Genomic DNA, 17250 nt, shown 5'->3' on the forward strand with positions numbered 1-17250 from the left:
ACCCGAAAGACAAGACAATCGTACATCCTAGTACTTATGCATCTCCAGCACCCTCTTCCACAACACCTCCATCTCATCGCCGACCATCCGCTCGGTCTGCTTCTCGAGGGCGCGTCGATCGAAGTCGCGCTCGCGCTTGGAGATGGCGGCGGTGGATTCCTCGCGGGACATTTCCACTAGATAGTAGATACGACTGTTAGCCACCAGCAGGAAGATATATATCATATATATATACCTCACACACACACACAGACACACACCCTCTCAAAACAGTACAATCCATAACAAAAAACAGGGAAGGAAAGGGAGAAAAAAAAAAACTCACCATGAACAAAAACCCCCGCCCTCTTCCCACTAAACATGGCATGAGGCACATTGGTACTCCCATCCGAATTACAATCCCCGACGGCAAAAACGCCCGAAACACTGGTCCTCATGCCCGAATAATCGGAGGTATCGACCTTCCCATCCTCCATCTTTATGCCCAGCTGGGCGGGCAGGTCTGATCTCTGCGCGGTGGGATAATTGGTGATAAAGGTGCCCCGATCGACCGTGCTCCCGTCGACGAAATGCAGCCGGAAGAGATCGAAGACTCTTCCCTGGGAATCTTGATCTTCATGATCATCAACCCCATCACCGTCTTGCAGGCGCTCAATAGAGTGGATGGGCCGATCGTCGATGGTCACGTTCCATGCCTTCAGCTTTGCTTCCCAACTCGAGTACTTCTGTTCGAGAGTGGCGCGGTTCGCCAGCGTATCACTCCCATTGGTAAACGCAACCACGTCGTCATATAACGTGTGCGTCTCCAACACACTCCCCATCACATCGACCAGACTGCCGAGGATACCCAGCGGCTCGTCGCGGTGCTCCCACCCGTCGCACCACGGACACCACCAGATGCCTTTTCCCCAGGCATCGAGCAGCCCGGGGACGTTGGCGGGGAGGAGGTCGACGAGGCCTGTTCCGAGGATGATTTTGCGGGCGGTGTAGGTTTGTCCGGTGGAGGTTGTGGCGTGGAAGGTGGGGATGAAGTTGGAATTCGAGTTGGAGGTGCTGGTGTTGGTGTTGGGGTTGGTGTTGGGCGACGATGACACGATCGAGACGATTTTGGAGTCGTGAATGGATACGCTGGGATAACGCTGGATTTGGGTGCGGGCGAGGGCGCGGAATTGGGAGGGGGGGTTCCTGGTATTCGTTATCAATGTTATTATATTAGCCATCGTTGTGGAATGGATGGATATGGAGAAGAGAAGTGTAGGGGTATGAGGTGGGAAATGGGGATGGGGATGGGGATGGGTATACCGTCATTCCCAATAACATCGTGCATCTCCCTGGTCGGGGCGTTGCGATACTCGCCCGAATCGAAGATGGCGGCGCGGCGACGCACTCGCGCCAGACTGCTCAGGGCACTGAGGCCAGAGGGCCCGCCGCCTACGACAATCACATCGTAGTCTGTTTCTGGGATGGAGGAGGAGGTGGTGGTGGTGGTGGCGAGGGCGATTAGAGAGAGAGAGAGGAGGGTGAGGATGGTGGAGAGAAGGGATTTGTGGGTCATTTTGATGGTGGTTTAGCTGTTAGCTGGATCGCTAGATAGATATAGTGACTGGCTGGCAGTGAAGAGTATTATGAATGTTGGATGATGGATGGGAATTGGGAATAGGGAATTAGGAATAGGGCTTAGGGCTGCAGCGCGCAGTCGACCTATCCAGCCATGTAGCTAGTTAGCCAGTTGTTCATCGATCAGAGCAGCAGCAGAAAGAGACAAAGACAGAGACAGAGACGGGGATTTATACCTCATCTCACCTCACCTCACCCCTCTTCCTCCCAGCTCAGCCATACCTATCGAACTAGATCATCTTAGTTCGCCAAGTCCTATGCATCTACCTGCAACCCAGCCAAGGTCCTGTATACCCACCTAAGTAAATACCCAAGTACCCAGCTACCGCCTGCGATCTGCAATCTGCATTAAGCATCCCGTGCAACCCAAACCTTTTAGACCCTTCCACAAACCGTATACCTAAAGCGGGTGTTTGGGGGGGTGGCGATTGGACGGGTTCTCCGGCTGAGGAGGCCGATGAGGTCAGTTTATGCATGACGGGGGCCAAGATGGCTGGTTTTGTGAGGCGTCGATCGGTGCCAAGTGGGTGGGATCGGCAGGGCTGGTGATAGTTTATGCAAGGAGTGGATATGCATGGGATGGGGGGGAGGGGTTACTTACTTACCAGGATGGAAGAGAGTGTATGAAGGAAGGAAGATAGACGAGCAGGCCATCGAAGGATGGGATGACGAGATCCAAATACAAGTACGTAGTTACAGGAACGGCGGCGTACACGAAGTGAAGTGGGTTCTCCGTCTTCTGGGACATGGGGCAAGCCAAGAAATAGATTAATAGGAAAATGAAATAGCCAATATATATTATATACAGCTCCACTCGGGTATAAAACAACAACAACAACAACAACAACAACAACAACAACAACAACAACAACAACAACAACAACAACAACAACAACAACAACCGTGAAACTACACCCCCCGATTAGGGTATGCGTTGAGGGGTATGATCACGACCACCATTGGCAATTCATCAAGTTAGTTATCAGCCCCGAACAGCCACCCCCGTGTCGGAAGGCGATAAACCGTGCGGGAAATCCGCGAACTCGTCTTCTTCAGGGCACTCTTGACACCAGACAGGAAGCCCGAATTGCCATACGCCTGGGTGGCATCCCACATCATGACGCCCCCAAAGCTATCGAAGGTCTTGCTGTAGTCAATCACCGCCTGCAGCTGCGAGACAGGCATGTATCCCGAGCTGGCGGCGCCGGTATTAGCCGGGACGCCGAGCATGATGCGCGCGTTCCTGTTCTGCGAGACACTCTTGGCCCAGGTGTCCCACTGCGCGAAGTTGAAGGTGTTCTGGGTGTTGGATCCGGGGACGAACGAGGTCAGGCCGCAGGGGTTGTTGTAGAACTGCACCCAGACGGCGTCGATGGAGACGGGGCCGTTGAGGATCTCCTGGTCCGAGAGGTCGGGGTACGGGCACTGCGGCGCGGCCGTGAGGAAGTATTTCTTCGAGGTGTCGGCGTCGGAGAGGGAGCGGAGGCGGTTGGCGAACGGGGCCATGTTGTTGACGTTGGCCTCGAAGTCGAAGTCGAAGCCGTCGACGGACGCGTTGCCAAAGGGCCGGAAGGCTGAGGAGCCAGCCTTGGGAGGTCCAAACGTCTCCCAGACTGTGTCGGCACCGGCCTGGGCTGCAGACTCCGACTGGAAGCCGCCTTCGCTGTACGTCGCGCCGCCGATAGACAGGAGCACCGTCTTGCCCTTCTTCTGGCAGGTGGTGATGTCGGCGCTGGAGAGGGTTTGGTTAGCTGGTCACTCGGCCTGAAGGTGGCGCAATGCAATACACACCCAATCTGTGGGCAGTTCGACAGGTTGGTGCCGTTGAACAGCTCGCAGCTTTTGCTCTGGTCCTCGAATTCGTACTCGGGCACGCCTCCCACACCGTTGATTCTCATCAAGAATGCAAGTACAAGAACCTGCTGTGGTTAGTCGTCGTCAACTTGTCTTATGCCAGACGGGCTTACATCAATGTTGTCATCTATAACCTGTCAGTAGGATGCCTATAATCGAGACTCGGAACACTCCACACTCACCATCGCAGTAATAGGCCAAATTCTGCTGCGCAAGGTTTCCCGACCCCTTTAGGGAGTTTTGACCTGGGCATGTTAACTGGCTGTCTGACACAGAAGATCGAGATACGCACCCCAGTACACAACCACATTGGACGGGGAAGACAGGTCGAGCTTGGCATAAGCTCCTCCCAGAGAAGCAAGCGCCGTCGAAAAGGCAAGGATCTGCTTGAGGACCGACATCGCGAACAACTGAATATCAAGATTCGGTGGGATGGACTGTGGTTTGTGCGAAAAATAGACGAGCGGACTGATGAACGACGTATTACTTCACAATGAAGCGCGATGACCAGCGGATGATGGCTGCCCCGGTGCCGGTGCCGAACTTGTGATTGTCAAAGTCGAAACTGATCTGATCTGATCCGATCTCCCTCCTCACAGCCCGTCTCCCTCGGCCTTTTAAGCCTTCCTCTCGCCATCCACATCCAGCCGGTCTCATGCTGCTTCACAGCACGGACGACGTCCTTGTCAGGCGTGCGTCCGGGGTCAGGCATTCCAGAGCAGTCAATCATCCGATAGACAGCCCAGGAAGCAGGGCCGAAAGTGACAGATGCGGGCAGCAGGATGGGGTCTCCGGACAGAACATTTTCCCCCTGCCGGGCTGCCGGCCGCAATTGGCGCTGGGATGGCTGGGAGACATTCCGGGGCTGTTTGCTGGGGATGGTGTTTTGCCCGAGGAATGTCACTTGCCCGCGCTGCCCAAAGCTTGTGATGACCAGACCCCTGGAGCCAGGGCTCTTCTCGTGATGCATTCAATACAGGGGGCCGCAGTCACAAGCCTGCCTATGCCAGCGCCATTCGATCAGGCCGCACTGGGTGTTTGTGGGGTTGTGAATCATGCAGGTGTCGAGGAAGGTCTCCCTGACAGCTCGTTCGCGGCCAATAGGGGGTCCGATCCTTCCTTTTCTGCGCATATGCCATGAGGTGCTGCAAGGGGAGATGGGATAATCGAAGGACTCGGTAAGACAGCCGTGATGAGTGCAGCAGCATCATAGCATGGCTATACGTCTTCGGATTCAATATCAGGATAGTATTATGTTGACCAGCAGCAGCCTATATCTGCTATCCCGGGGTTGAATCGAGTCAACTGATTCTGTCGTGTGGCAGAGGGCTCATTCTGGGGAAACAAGTGATCATCCATCACTGACATGGCTCCATCTGGCATCTACAGCACCCGTGTCCCGACTCCTGAGGCAGGTCGTGACTGCAAATAACCCTAATTCTATTTCTATCCCTATTCCGGGGTACTGCACGGTGCCGCGCTGAGGAATGCCCGTTGTCCCGGTGATGAAGGTATGTACGCCTTATCAGGCCTGCTTCTGTTTCTATCAATCAGCATAATCGGCTGCAGCTAGCTCTGTCGATCAGTGAGATGGCAGAAGAATAACCTCCCGCAAGCAGATTATCCCCTCATGATCTGTATCCCAAGGGTTAGCAGACAAAAGAACACTTGCTGCGGTACGGAAGCCTGGACTGGTGCATGACTATCAGGTTGATGAGCAGTTTGACTCCCAATAAGGGGATCTCAATTGAATATGTTCACTCCAGATTCATCATAGACACAAAAGTTGCCGGATATCCCGCACAGCACGCAGAAGTCTGGCTTGCTTCCATCCAACATAATGACTGTACTCGGCTTATTGATGGATGCCCACGACGCGCGCAACAGCCTCATCATTGCTCATGGAGGTGTCAATCACCCCCGCGACCTTGAGGACATCCACGACGCCCTCGATGATCGCGCGCTGCACGCCCCGCACTTCGCCTGTGAACCTGACATCTTTCAGCCACTCCGTCGCATCCTCCTCTCCATACGTACACCCTAGCTCTCCCGTACCGAGCAGCTGAACCACCTGCGGCAAATCAGCCTGGAAGTCCTTCACACCTTGATCAAGGAACTTCAACAGCTGCTCCAGCTTGCCGTTGACCTCCACATTCGAGAAAGTCGAAGTAGACGCCACGACCATCCACGACGGCCAGGGTGTATAGATCTCCCCGATCTTCTTCAATGGCGGCTGGGGCTTCTCCTCCGTGGGATGGAAATACGGCTTGGTGGTGAAATGTTCCCACATGAAGAACTCGGCGGTGGGGTTAGGTGGCAGCTCGGGCTGCGCAGGATCGGACCCAGTGACGCCGTTGCGCAGGGCCTGGAACGGGCCCAAGGGAACGGTGGACAGGGAGTCCGATTGCCAGCCCTGCTGCTGGGCGAGCACGAAGGACATGATGTGGGAGCCGCTGGTGGGGTCAGCACTTGCTGATTGATTGAACGGGGAGAAAGGGGCGCGCTCACCTTCCCAGACGACTGACACCGACTCGCTTGTCCTTCAGATCGGCCACCGACTGGATATCCTCTCTCTCGCGACCCGTCACGATGGCCCAGCGCAACGGCGTGTCCACCCAGTGTCCGACCACCTTGTAGCCGCCCTCCGCGGGATCCTTCTGCGCCTGCTGCTTCCCCGCCAGCCCGGCCACCCATCCTTCGGTCAATCCGATGCCGATGTCGATTTCCTTCTCGCGGAGGGACGTGATCATGTGGCCTGTCCCGGAGGGGAAGGGGATCAGAGAGATCTTGAATGGGAGGGCGGCCTGGGCTGGCGAGCGCAGGGCCAGGTGGAGGGGGGTGAGGTAGTGTTCTACATGGATGGGATGTCAGTTCCGATAATCATGGGCCGTGGCTTGCGGATGGAGTGAGCCCGGGTCATTGGTATTGTCGTGGCTGCGGTGGAACGAGGGACAAAGTATATAATAGTTGGGGAACGAGGGCACGGGGTCATACCGGGGACATAGCCAATGCGGATGGTCTCGGGGTCGGAGGCCATGGTGATCTGGGTGGAGCGACGGGCGCAAGCGAGTCGGCTGAGGGATAGTGAGGGTCGTTTTATTGAGCTGGCGGGTGGGAGATGAGACGAGATGAGATGAGATGAGATGAAATGGGCTGGATGGAGCTCTAATCTTTGATCGCGTGGACTAAGTCGACTAGCGGCGGGGTTTCCCCTCCTCCCCTCTCTTCTCTACCCCGCCGGCTCTTCACGCCAACTCAACACCCAACCCATCTTTCGACTTTATATATAGACGATCTACGCTCGGAAATGTTCGCCAGAAACATGCGTATTAATTATCCTATCAGGTCTTCTACCAGTCCAACTCATGTCCGACCCAGCCAAGGTCCGACGCGTCTAACTAAGCGATATATACAACGCCAACGGATGCAACGGAACCCCCACGGCCGTGTATAATCTCATTCAAGTCATGCGGATGTCCTTCTCCTCCACATTCCAGCTCTCACTGGGTCCCCGCGGACTGCCCGCAGCCCGGAACGAGGACGCGCTATACATCCAAAACTGCACGCCCAGGTACAGATCGCAAACGCACTGGAACAGGCCGCACATGCGGAAGGCCCAGGGGATCACTTCCTGGCTGCAGAAGAAGTAGCTCAGCTTCATCATATCACCCAGGATCCAGGCGGCGAGCACCGACACCCGGAACCCGGCGCAAGAGTGGGACTTGTGGTTCTTGACGATCTGCGGCAGGGGCAGCGTGGCTTCCACGGCGAGACCGACGTATCCGAGGACATTGATGTAGAAGTCGGAGCTGGCGATCGGGGGCAGGATGATTTGGATGAAGGTCAGGGCGCCGATCATGTAGGCCAGGAAGAGCCAGTAGCTGTGGGCGAGCTGTCGTTAGCATTTGGGTTGACCAGTAACCAGGGGGGGGGGGGGGGGGGGGAATGAGTCCATACGGCTTTGCGCTCTTCCACTGCCAGAACTCGTAGGGCCGACCCCCTCCGCTGTTGTCCACACTGCTGAAGGGGACGTGCTCGACGCTGTTCTTGACCCCGGGAGGAGGGCGATTGTCCAACGCGACTTTCAGGAGGACCATCTGCACGCCGATCATGATGACGGCCTGGATCAGGAGCGAGAGGGAGTAGTAAGCGCCGAACCAGTAAAAGACCCTAGCGATGTTAATCCGATGTTCCGGAGAGCCGACGGCAGGGTAGTGTTACTTGAAGACAGAGGCGACCAGCATGATCAGAGGGATATCCAGCGAGAAGCCCGCGGAATTCCGACTCCGATGAATGCTGAGGATCTGGTCCGCATAGGAGGTCAAGGGGGAGGTGATCAGGCTGTTCGTTCAAGCAGGCAGTCAGCATCGCATCTCGTAGCGGTTGGTTGATCGGGCATATGAGAAGACGTACAAAAGCGGAGCTCCATATTCAAGAGCCTGCGACACGAGATACATCGTGGATGTGATGCCTTCCAGCTATGGTTTCGCAAGAATGGAGGAGACAACACAGGGTTGGTGTCGAGGCGAAGCAGCGAACGGCGGAGCTTGCGGTTTCCGGAGATGAGATGCGATGGAGCAGCGGAGTCAGGGGGGGGGGGGGGGGGGGGGAACCTCGTGAGGATGCAGCAGACAGCAGGCGATGGCTTGGGGTGGGTTGGACAAGCAGAACGCTGCCACAACAGTCAGCTGGCGAGGCAAAAGTGCGATCGACGACCCAGAAACTCCGTACCGACAAGTCCAATGGAACGTTCACTGCCAAACCCGGATGCGTCGCCTGTTTTGCGTCCTTTTTTTTTGCTTCCTGATTCGGGTTTCGGATCGGCGGCGTGCCTGGCGCTGAGTCAGCCCCACTCGGGTTGTGGAGCCGCTCCTTTTGTTGGGGCCCATCTGTTCTACAACAAACAAACACTACATAGCATCTAGTACATACTACTCCGTACGGAAGTATTACTGCAGAATACTCCCATTGAAGACCAGTCACTGTCTTTAAAGCTTCAAAAGTACCATGCATTCGGTATCTAAACACAATCCATATATGTCTACTTGATACTTCCCCCAACCTCCAACTTAGAACTCAATCAGCCACTTCTTCCCAATTCCAACGTTGGGGTTCTTCACCACGGCGTACGGGGCCTTGCCATCCGCCTGGCTGTGATACTCCATCGAGGCCTTGCTGGCAGCCGAAGCCCCGTCCTCGATCACAGTCACGCTGGTCTTGCCCTGCCACTCCTTGGGAGGGTCAACCACCACCACGCGCTCCACACGAACACCGGCCATGGCCTTCAGGTACTCGGCCGTCTTGGGACCCTTGGTACCAATATCTTCCGAGACCAGCGTGGAGCCCTGGAAGGTGAACCGGCGGTGGATGTAGGCTCCACGCTCGTAGTCGAAGGTTTCACCGTCATCCACATACAGCGAGCCATCGGCCTGGCCGTTCTTATCCAGGACCACAACCAGAGTGTAGGGATCCCACTTCATCAGCCCGCTGCTGCGGCGGGGACGATCCTTGCGGGGGATGACGTGACCACCCTGCATCAGCAAAGGCACCTTCTCCATGGGAGCAGGCACCGTGTGCTTCTGGCCAGCACCCTGGTAAACGGTGTAGTCGAAGTAGTCATAGTACTTTTCGTCGTCGGCAAGGTAGATGTCGACCGTGGTGGCCTCCTCCGAGACCACGGGCTTAGCGAGAAGACCCGTCGAGCCAAGGTAAAGCTGGTCGTCGATGGCAAAGCCAGCCTCATCGGCCGGGTGAACATAGTACTGCGGCCGCACAATGGGCGTTCCGTTGACGGAAGCCTCGTGGAAGGCAGTGTACCAGACGGGGAGAAGCTGGTACCTCAAGCGGATGGCCTGGGAGATGATGGATCGGTGTGGCTCGGCGATCAGGTAAGGCTCTCGCCGGCGAGTGTCAATATGCGCGTGAGCGCGGAAGAAGGGGTACCAAATGCCGGTCTGGTACCACCGGGTCAAAAGCTCCTTGCTGGGGTTGCCGAAGAAGCCACCAACATCCGCACCGGCAAACGGGAATCCCGAAATGCCGTTGTTGAGAACCATGGGGAGGGAAGCGCCCAGATGCTCCCACGTGGCCTGGTTATCTCCCGTCCACATGGCAGACATCCGTTGAGCCCCGGAGTAGTAAGACCGCGTCAAGATGAAGGGCCGACGGAGCTCACCCTTCTTGCGCTCCAGGAGTGCATCGTAGGTAGCATTGACCAGGGTCATTCCGTGCACATTGTGGATGTCACGGTGCTCCCAGTTGCCATGGTGCAGGTTATCCTTGGGCATCGTGGTTTCGGGGCCGTTGAAAACAGAGGGCTCGTTCATGTCGTTCCAAATGAAGACATTGGCGAGGGTTCCCTTGAACTTGTCATACTTGAACAGGCCGACCCACCACTTGATAGCTTCCGGGTTGAAGCAGTCGATCCAGTGGGACGAGCCAGGCCAGCACCAACCATCGTAGATTTCGCCGTCCTTGTTCTTAGTCGCCAGATCCTTGCTCGTCATCTCTGCGGAGATGCTGTACTTGTCCTGGTTCTTGATGTGGGGGTCAATGATAACGACAAGCTTGCGCTCGGATTCGTCAAGCTGCTGCTCCATACTGATCGGGTCCGGGAAGGTCAGAGGATCCCAGGTGAAATACTTGCGGTCGTCCGTGTACTCAATGTCGAGCCAGATGATGTCATACGGAATCTGGTACTTGTCAAAGTTGCGATCAACTTCTTTGACATCCTCATCCGTGACGTAGTTCCAGCGGCACTGGTGGTAGGCGATGGCAAACTGTTGAGGAAGCTGGGTGTAGCCGGTGAGCTCGCCATAGGTCTTGCTGATCTCCTGGGGGGAAGGACCGAGGAACACAAACACGTCAAGCTGGCCAGACTCGGAAAACCAGTGACTTTGGGTGTCGGTTTGGGAGCCCACGCCGAGAGCCAGAGGATTGGCAGAAGAAGTCTGCTTAACAATATCGATCCAGGTTTCAGCGGCATTGAGCCAGAAGACACCCACAGTAGAGTCTTTGCGGTGGGCCTGCATGAACGGGATAGCGCCGTACAAGGTCATCGGGCTGTTAAGCTCATACTCGAACACGTCGGCATTGTACAGGCGATAAGGCTCGTTATGGTTGCCCTCTCCACCCCTGACATTCCTGTTAGCCATCTCAGGTGAGGGTCGAGGCGAGGCCAGCTTACCTGGTCTCCTTCAAGTTGAGGGAGTCGGCATGCTCTGGAATACCGAAAACATGGCTGTAGCCAGGAAAGGTGATGTCCAATCCGACACTTTCGGGACCCCTAGGCTTCGAGTCCGTGTTTCCGCCAAAGCTCTCATCCCACCAACGGGCTTCATCTTCCTGGGATTGCTCCTCGCTATCACCTTCACGCTCCACCTTTTGACGCCAGTGTTCCATGTTCAGGTAGCCCTGGTGGTTGAATTGAACGTGCGTCTGTCCGTCCCTCTTGAAGTCTGCGCTGAATGGCGAGTGGCGGATCACCGCCTCGAACTTGTTGTCCGGACCGTACAAGACCCTCGTGAAGCCCTCCTCGGTTTCCGGCCTCAAGGTCGCAGACTTGCTCAGCTCCAAGCCACCAACCAAGACCCATTTCTCCAAGTCATTGTAGCGTTCCTTGCGTGCCTGGCTGTTGTGCCGCAGCTCAATATCACCGTTCACCCGCTTCTCCTCGTCGACAACGACTCGTGCGACGCCGGACTCGAGGAAGGAGACGACAACCGGCAGCTTGACCTGCTCATCGGCCGAGACCGCCTTGAGAATAGTTCCGCGCAATTGGCCGTCCTTGAATTCGATCGACGAAGGGTCGAGTTGGTATGGGGAGGTCCAAGATGGCCCCTTGGCGGATACATCGTCCGCGAGCGCTCTGTTCCGCTTACAGAAGCCGGATTGGGAGCATGTCTTGAAGTTCTCGTGTTTCACGGTGACTGCGAGGGATTGTCAGAGCTGGAGAGCGGAGAAGTGCACAGGTGAAGAGAAACGCGCACCTCCGGGGATGACGAGGCATCCAAGTAGGACGACCAACGACAGCAGTAGGGTCCAACGGGTGGACAGTGGCCGGGCGCCGGCCATGGTTGAGCTAACAGATGCAATCAGAGACACTCAACCTCCGAAGGAAGAAGTATCAGCAGCCACTGGCGCGCCGACCTGCATCTACCAGAGGCGAAGGTCCCACACAGAAAGAAGGCCGGTGTATGTTGCAGGGGAAGGGTGACATGTACCGAGGAGATCGTAGATACAGGGCGATCAAGGATAGTTCCAGGCTGGCCAGATGGAGATGCCGATGGGGGGGGAAGCTCCTGCTTGGGTTAGCGTGGCGCTAGTCCGGATTGGACAGTACGGGGTTTGATTTGACACCTGGGAGCCTGAGACGAGACGCCTGAGGCGGTGAGGCCTTGACATAGGAGCCAGGGATCAGGCAGTCAGGCAGCCACCCTCAGCTCAGCCCACGCCCGCGATGGGCGGCTGTGAGTGGCAGACGGCGACGGCGTAGTTTGCTGCCCCTCCTCTGCTGCCCCACACAGCGTTTGCGGTCCCTCCTTATATTTTTCGCCAACTCACGCCGGCCCTGCTTCTTTCCTTTCCCTCTTGTTTCCCCAATCGTATCTCATACTATTCCATCCCTCAAAATGTCTACCGAGCAGACGTAAGTTGATCCCATCTCCTATGCTCTATCCTCACACTTTACCCCTCCATCCTGCCCCTCACCCTTAGCCGCTCTGTCCTCTCCCTCGAGGTCCTCGAGGACAGCCAGCCTTGCCCCCCCCCCCCCCCCATCTACCCCTCCTCCCTCCTTGCCATGCTCCTGCTAACCAATTGATATAGCTTCATTGCCATCAAGCCCGACGGTGTCCAGGTATGAATGACAGTGCCTTTACGATGGCTACGCCGGCTTGTCACGGATCGAACCCGTACTGACGATAACAGCGTGGACTCGTCGGCCCCATCATCTCTCGCTTCGAGAACCGTGGGTTCGTATCCCCTATACCTCGATGCCACACAGGACTTGGGACTGACGTCTTACAGCTTCAAGCTTGTTGCCCTCAAGCTCTGCCAGCCCGGCAAGGAGCACCTTGAGAAGCACTACGCCGACCTCAAGGAGAAGCCCTTCTTCCCCGGTCTCGTCTCCTGTCAGTAGCCCCGAACGCCATCAAGCACCTTCATGTGCTTCCAAACATGCTAACGTTACATCTAGACATGCTGAGCGGCCCCATCTGCGCCATGGTCTGGGAGGGCCGTGACGCCGTCAAGACCGGCCGTAGTAAGTTCCACCGCTGATGACCACTCGTCTATATGTACTAACTGTCTCAAAGCCATCCTCGGTGCCACCAACCCCCTTGCCTCCGCCCCCGGCACCATCCGTGGTGACTACGCCATCGTAAGCATCCCAGTCCCTGACTCCATATCTACCCCGCTAACCGTCAACCAGGATGTCGGCCGCAACGTCTGCCACGGCTCCGACTCCGTCGAGAACGCCCAGAAGGAGATTGCCCTCTGGTTCTCCCCCAGCGAGCTCCAGAAGTGGACCTCCGCCCAGTTCAACTGGATCTACGAGAAGGCCTAAATTTCTCGGCCCGGTCTTGCGCCTGAGCGTCTGCAGCCCGGCCCGTGTTGGGATGTAGAGCGTACCTAGGTACATATACAGAAAAGACGTCATGAGAAATAGAAACATGAAAAAACCATTCACCCACTACACAGCGTATCCTACAAAATCTTATGTACAAACCGTATTTTATATGCACCTGCGCGGTGTCATCAAACACCACCGGCTCACTTCCTTCTCAACGTCTTCATAAACCACGTCTCCGTCGGAACCAAAACCGTACGCGCGAACCACGGCGTCGCCCACACGGACACCACCACCCGTAGCGGCATCAAAGCCTTTACTATCGTATAAGCCGCCGCAACCTCCAGAATCAGACGCACTCCTTTCCCCTCATTATCACCGCCCACCACACCCTCACCCGAAGCCGACCCCTCAAACCCGTCAGACTCACGACCCCGAGCATCCGCGACGGCACTATTAGCACTATCCACATCGGCGTCCTCCACCCAGCCCTTCTTCCGTAGATAGTTCCCCAGCTTCTGTGTCTTTTCCTGGAACGAGGCGTTGGAGGTCAAGTCCGGGAGGCGACCGTTATAGTGGAAGTCAGCCCATAGCCCCAGCATGGGCACAATGGCGGTTAGCTCGTGCAGCAGCACGAAGGACATGATGTGGGCGGACGGGGCCTCGAGGAGGGGAGTGGTGTATTTGCGGAGGAGGGGAGGGAGACTGTCGTTTAGCCTGGATAGACGTAATCGGACCTTTTCGAGGGATATCTTCGAGCGCGGGGTGGAGAAGTATCGGTGGAAGTGGAAGTGGGATGGAGGGTTGCGTCGCGCTGCGAAGCGGAATTGTTGGAGGAGTGAGGGTCGGGGAGGCATTTTGGAGGGATGGAATCAGGGAGGGGGGTTCCCTGGGGAGGTATTTGGGGGTCTAATTGGGCTGAAGTGTCATATCGCAGTGATAATGTTAGCCTGATTGTTGAGTCTATCGCGAGTCCGACGGAGAAAGAGGATGTTTGCTCTGTTTGCAGCCCCGATAAAGTGCCTGGGGAAACAACGAGCGCATTGGCAAGGGCAGCGATGCTCTCTCTCTCTCTCGCCAATAATGCCTCTCGATCATGCCATTGTCAGGGAACAAGACTCGACCTGCATCATCCGCCCGGAGTTTCTCCAATGCGAGCCGGTGAGACGTGCCTGGATGACGCATGCGTCAAGAACTCAGTACGACGACAGGGAGTCACTAACCGAGCAAGCAGAGAGCCCAGGCACACAGCGAGAAGATGGAGACAAAGCCAGGAGGCAACGAAAGCCAGACAATTGCTTTTGTCGGGTCGGAGAAAGGAGCAACATGCGCCCAGCAGGACTGGCAGGCTTGGTAACCCAGCCTTGACTCGGGCAGTCGAGGTCGGCAATTCGTCATTCTGCCCTTTCCGGAGGGTCCATCGGCGTGCGACCCAGCATTATTAGCATGAGGAAGTCTTCTTCTTCCCCACCACCGCCAGCCTTCAGCTCTTCCCTCCTCCTCCCCCTCCTCCGCATCCGCCCCGACGCCCGCCATAGTGTGTGTGATCTCGCCATGGAGAAGATCACGGACAAGATCGCGGCTCTGCCGCCAGACACGAATTACTTTTCGCTGGAGTTCTTCCCTCCCAAGACCAAGATGGTGGGGCGCGCCTCTACTCCCTCCCCGCACCGGCACGAAATGAAAACCGGCTCTGCAAGCCCAAGGTGATCGCTAATCTGGATATCGCTGTCTAGGGTTTCGCCAATCTGCAAGCTCGTCTGGAGCGCATGGCCCAGGCTTTGCGTCCGCTGTTCGTCACCGTCACCTGGGGCGCTGGAGGAAGTACCGCCGCGAGATCTCTGGAACTGGCCGAGATTTGCCAGCGCCAGCTGCAGTTGACGACATGTCTACACCTGACCTGCACGAACATGAGCCGCGCTCTGGTCGACGAGGCCCTCGAGGAGGCCAAGGTGCTGGGAATCAGGAACATCCTCGCCCTCCGTGGTGACGCGCCTCGTAGTGAGGAATATAATATCCATGGGGAGGACGACAGCAACCGGGACTTCACCTTCGCGGTGGACTTGGTGCGGTACATCAAGCAACAATACGGCGACTACTTCTGCATCGGTGTCGCTGCGTACCCCGAGGGTCACCCCGCCGACAACTTCCAGGATGGACAGGATCCGGAGAGGGATCTGCCGTACCTGGTCGAGAAGACGCAAGCGGGCGCGGATTTCATCATGACTCAGTTGACCTATGATCTGGAGGCATACACCAAGTTCGAGACCAGACTACGGAACCACGAATCGGGCGCCTTCAAGACCATCCCCATCCTCCCTGGTCTGATGCCCATTCACAGCTACAAGATCCTGACGAGAGTGACGAAGCTCAGTCATGTCCAAGTCCCGCCCCATATTCTGGCCAAGTTGGAGGAGGTGAAGCATGACGACGATGCCGTGAAGCGTATCGGTGTGGACATTATCAGCAACATCGTGCATGGCATCCGGGAACTTCCCAACTCCGGGCAGCGCGGTTTCCATTTCTACACGCTGAATCTGGAGAAGACAGTCTCCTTCATTCTCGAGCGCTGTGACCTCATCCCTCCTTACTCTGAATACGATGATGGCGAGGCACTGGCGGACGGCGGAAACCTGTCTGCTCTCGACTCCTCGTCGTATCTCGCCCCGAATGGAGCCCAGATCCGCAACCTCACCAGTCGCCGTTCGTCCGTCAGCTCTATCCCCCACAACCGTGTTATTGTCGACAAGCTCCAGGCCTCCGAAGCATCCTCAAACCACTCCGTCACGCACGAGGCGTTGGCCTTGAGCGCAGGCCTACCCGCCCAGCCACCAGACCGCAGCACGACCCTCCAGATCTCGGAAGGTCTGGGTGCTCTCGGCAGAGAAGCCACCTGGGATGATTTCCCCAACGGTCGTTGGGGTGACGCTCGCTCCCCCGCCTTCGGAGAAATCGATGGCTACGGACCGTCCCTGCACGTCCAACCGTCCGTCGCCCGCCGCATCTGGGGTTTCCCCGTCACCCGCGAAGACATCAGCGCGCTCTTCCGCCGCCACGTCTCCGGAGAACTGCACATGGTGCCGTGGTCTGAGGGCGGCGCCGAAGAGAACACCAGCGGCCTGAACGCCGAGACCGCCGTCATCCGCTCCGAACTTCTCACCCTGATCGACAAGAAGAACTGGTGGACGCTGGCCTCCCAGCCTGCCATCAACGGCGTCCGGAGCGACGACCCCATCTTCGGCTGGGGCCCTCCCGGCGAGGGCTTCGTCTTCCAGAAGCCCTTCGTCGAGTTCTTCTGCCCGGACAAGGACTTCCAATCCGTCCTCAAGCCCCTCTTCCAGAAACACGGCCACGAGAAACTCGCCTGGTTCGCCACCAACGCCGCCGGCGACTTCGAGTCCTCCCTGCCCGGCCCCAACCCTGACGACGCCGACCCCATCGACATCAACCCGGCCAACGTCAACGCCGTCACCTGGGGCGTCTTCCGCGGCAAGGAGATCGTCTCCCCCACCATCATCGAGGAAGTCAGCTTCCGCGCCTGGGGCGACGAGGCTTACCGCATCTGGGACGAATGGCGTCGCATCTACCCCAAGAACTCCGCCTCGGAGCGCTTCCTCGACCAGACCAAGAACGACGTCTGGCTCGTCTGCGTCGTCGGGCAGGAATTCGGAGCCGGTACCGAGGTCGGCTCCGAGGAGGAAGAGGACGAGGTTAAGTGGATGTGGAGGGAATTGGCTAACTGCTAGTCAAGTCATTATACATTCCCCAATCACTCAACCCCTCAACCACTCAACTATCTATCTATCCTCCTTTAATCCCTGCCCGCTGGCTTGGTCAGGGTATCCTACTTGCTTTGCTTTACGTGGTATGTGGTATGTGTAGTACATAATAAGTACTATGTATGATGTTTATAATTTTGGTTTTGGTTTTGGTCTTTTTTTTTTTTTTTTTTTTTTTTTGCTGCCGTCCGATCGACCCATTGTGCTACCTACCTATCTACTTTTTCTTGGGTATCTGTCTTTGTGTATCAGTGTGTCAGTGTGTGTATGTGTGTCACTATATATGGATACGATATAGGACGGATCAAAATAGAGTATGGAATTTATTGAATAGCGTGTTTACAGCAGACTATCTTTCTATCTACCTTATCTTCTGATGTAGACACCACGATGGAACCAAGAAACCAAAAAAAAAAAAAATAAGGAAAAAGA

The 17250-nt window shown here is 56.4% G+C and overlaps 8 protein-coding genes across 8 annotated transcripts; 2 read left to right on the plus strand and 6 right to left on the minus strand.

Moving 5' to 3' along the window:
- Window position 1: 1 nt before the first annotated feature.
- BO70DRAFT_362786 (NAD(P)/FAD-dependent oxidoreductase) lies at window positions 2–1706 on the minus strand. Its single transcript, XM_025543402.1, has 4 exons — window positions 1302–1706; window positions 1222–1224; window positions 326–1182; window positions 2–176 (listed from the first exon to the last, which is right to left on the minus strand). Exons 1-4 carry the CDS (start codon window positions 1553–1555, stop codon window positions 28–30), a joined length of 1263 nt encoding a protein of 420 aa, XP_025398642.1. The 5' UTR covers window positions 1556–1706; the 3' UTR covers window positions 2–27.
- Window positions 1707–2592: 886 nt separating this feature from the next.
- On the minus strand, window positions 2593–3872 carry BO70DRAFT_397103 (glycoside hydrolase family 18 protein; the record flags this gene model as incomplete). The annotated part of the gene is made up of 5 exons (XM_025546670.1): window positions 2593–3349; window positions 3409–3536; window positions 3585–3598; window positions 3654–3716; window positions 3764–3872. The coding sequence occupies 5 exons, from the start codon at window positions 3870–3872 to the stop codon at window positions 2593–2595; spliced, it is 1071 nt and encodes a 356-aa protein (XP_025398643.1).
- A 1097-nt stretch (window positions 3873–4969) lies between these two features.
- On the minus strand, window positions 4970–6624 carry BO70DRAFT_51572 (uncharacterized protein). Its single transcript, XM_025548507.1, has 2 exons — window positions 5980–6624; window positions 4970–5924 (listed from the first exon to the last, which is right to left on the minus strand). The coding sequence occupies exons 1-2, from the start codon at window positions 6219–6221 to the stop codon at window positions 5327–5329; spliced, it is 840 nt and encodes a 279-aa protein (XP_025398644.1). The 5' UTR covers window positions 6222–6624; the 3' UTR covers window positions 4970–5326.
- A 165-nt stretch (window positions 6625–6789) lies between these two features.
- BO70DRAFT_316280 (PQ-loop repeat-containing protein) lies at window positions 6790–8055 on the minus strand. Its single transcript, XM_025540344.1, has 4 exons — window positions 7885–8055; window positions 7693–7812; window positions 7429–7641; window positions 6790–7352 (listed from the first exon to the last, which is right to left on the minus strand). Exons 1-4 carry the CDS (start codon window positions 7926–7928, stop codon window positions 6932–6934), a joined length of 798 nt encoding a protein of 265 aa, XP_025398645.1. The 5' UTR covers window positions 7929–8055; the 3' UTR covers window positions 6790–6931.
- A 417-nt stretch (window positions 8056–8472) lies between these two features.
- On the minus strand, window positions 8473–11707 carry BO70DRAFT_337969 (glucan 1,3-alpha-glucosidase ROT2). The gene is made up of 3 exons (XM_025541175.1): window positions 11460–11707; window positions 10658–11399; window positions 8473–10605 (listed from the first exon to the last, which is right to left on the minus strand). The coding sequence occupies exons 1-3, from the start codon at window positions 11542–11544 to the stop codon at window positions 8541–8543; spliced, it is 2892 nt and encodes a 963-aa protein (XP_025398646.1). The 5' UTR covers window positions 11545–11707; the 3' UTR covers window positions 8473–8540.
- Window positions 11708–12003: 296 nt separating this feature from the next.
- BO70DRAFT_429832 (nucleoside diphosphate kinase) lies at window positions 12004–13164 on the plus strand. Its single transcript, XM_025548103.1, has 7 exons — window positions 12004–12118; window positions 12298–12328; window positions 12400–12443; window positions 12499–12602; window positions 12668–12733; window positions 12786–12850; window positions 12902–13164. Exons 1-7 carry the CDS (start codon window positions 12102–12104, stop codon window positions 13034–13036), a joined length of 462 nt encoding a protein of 153 aa, XP_025398647.1. The 5' UTR covers window positions 12004–12101; the 3' UTR covers window positions 13037–13164.
- A 114-nt stretch (window positions 13165–13278) lies between these two features.
- BO70DRAFT_254765 (uncharacterized protein) lies at window positions 13279–13794 on the minus strand (the record flags this gene model as incomplete). The annotated part of the gene is made up of 2 exons (XM_025538836.1): window positions 13279–13431; window positions 13489–13794. Coding segments are annotated over 2 exons (459 nt in total), but the record flags the coding sequence as incomplete, so codon positions are not given.
- A 747-nt stretch (window positions 13795–14541) lies between these two features.
- BO70DRAFT_337980 (methylenetetrahydrofolate reductase (NAD(P)H) MET12) lies at window positions 14542–16998 on the plus strand. The gene is made up of 2 exons (XM_025541176.1): window positions 14542–14680; window positions 14776–16998. Exons 1-2 carry the CDS (start codon window positions 14594–14596, stop codon window positions 16783–16785), a joined length of 2097 nt encoding a protein of 698 aa, XP_025398649.1. The 5' UTR covers window positions 14542–14593; the 3' UTR covers window positions 16786–16998.
- The last annotated feature ends 252 nt before the right edge of the window (window positions 16999–17250 follow it).

Source organism: Aspergillus heteromorphus, assembly GCF_003184545.1.
Source record: "Aspergillus heteromorphus CBS 117.55 chromosome Unknown BO70scaffold_15, whole genome shotgun sequence".
Classification (NCBI taxonomy): domain Eukaryota; kingdom Fungi; phylum Ascomycota; class Eurotiomycetes; order Eurotiales; family Aspergillaceae; genus Aspergillus; species Aspergillus heteromorphus.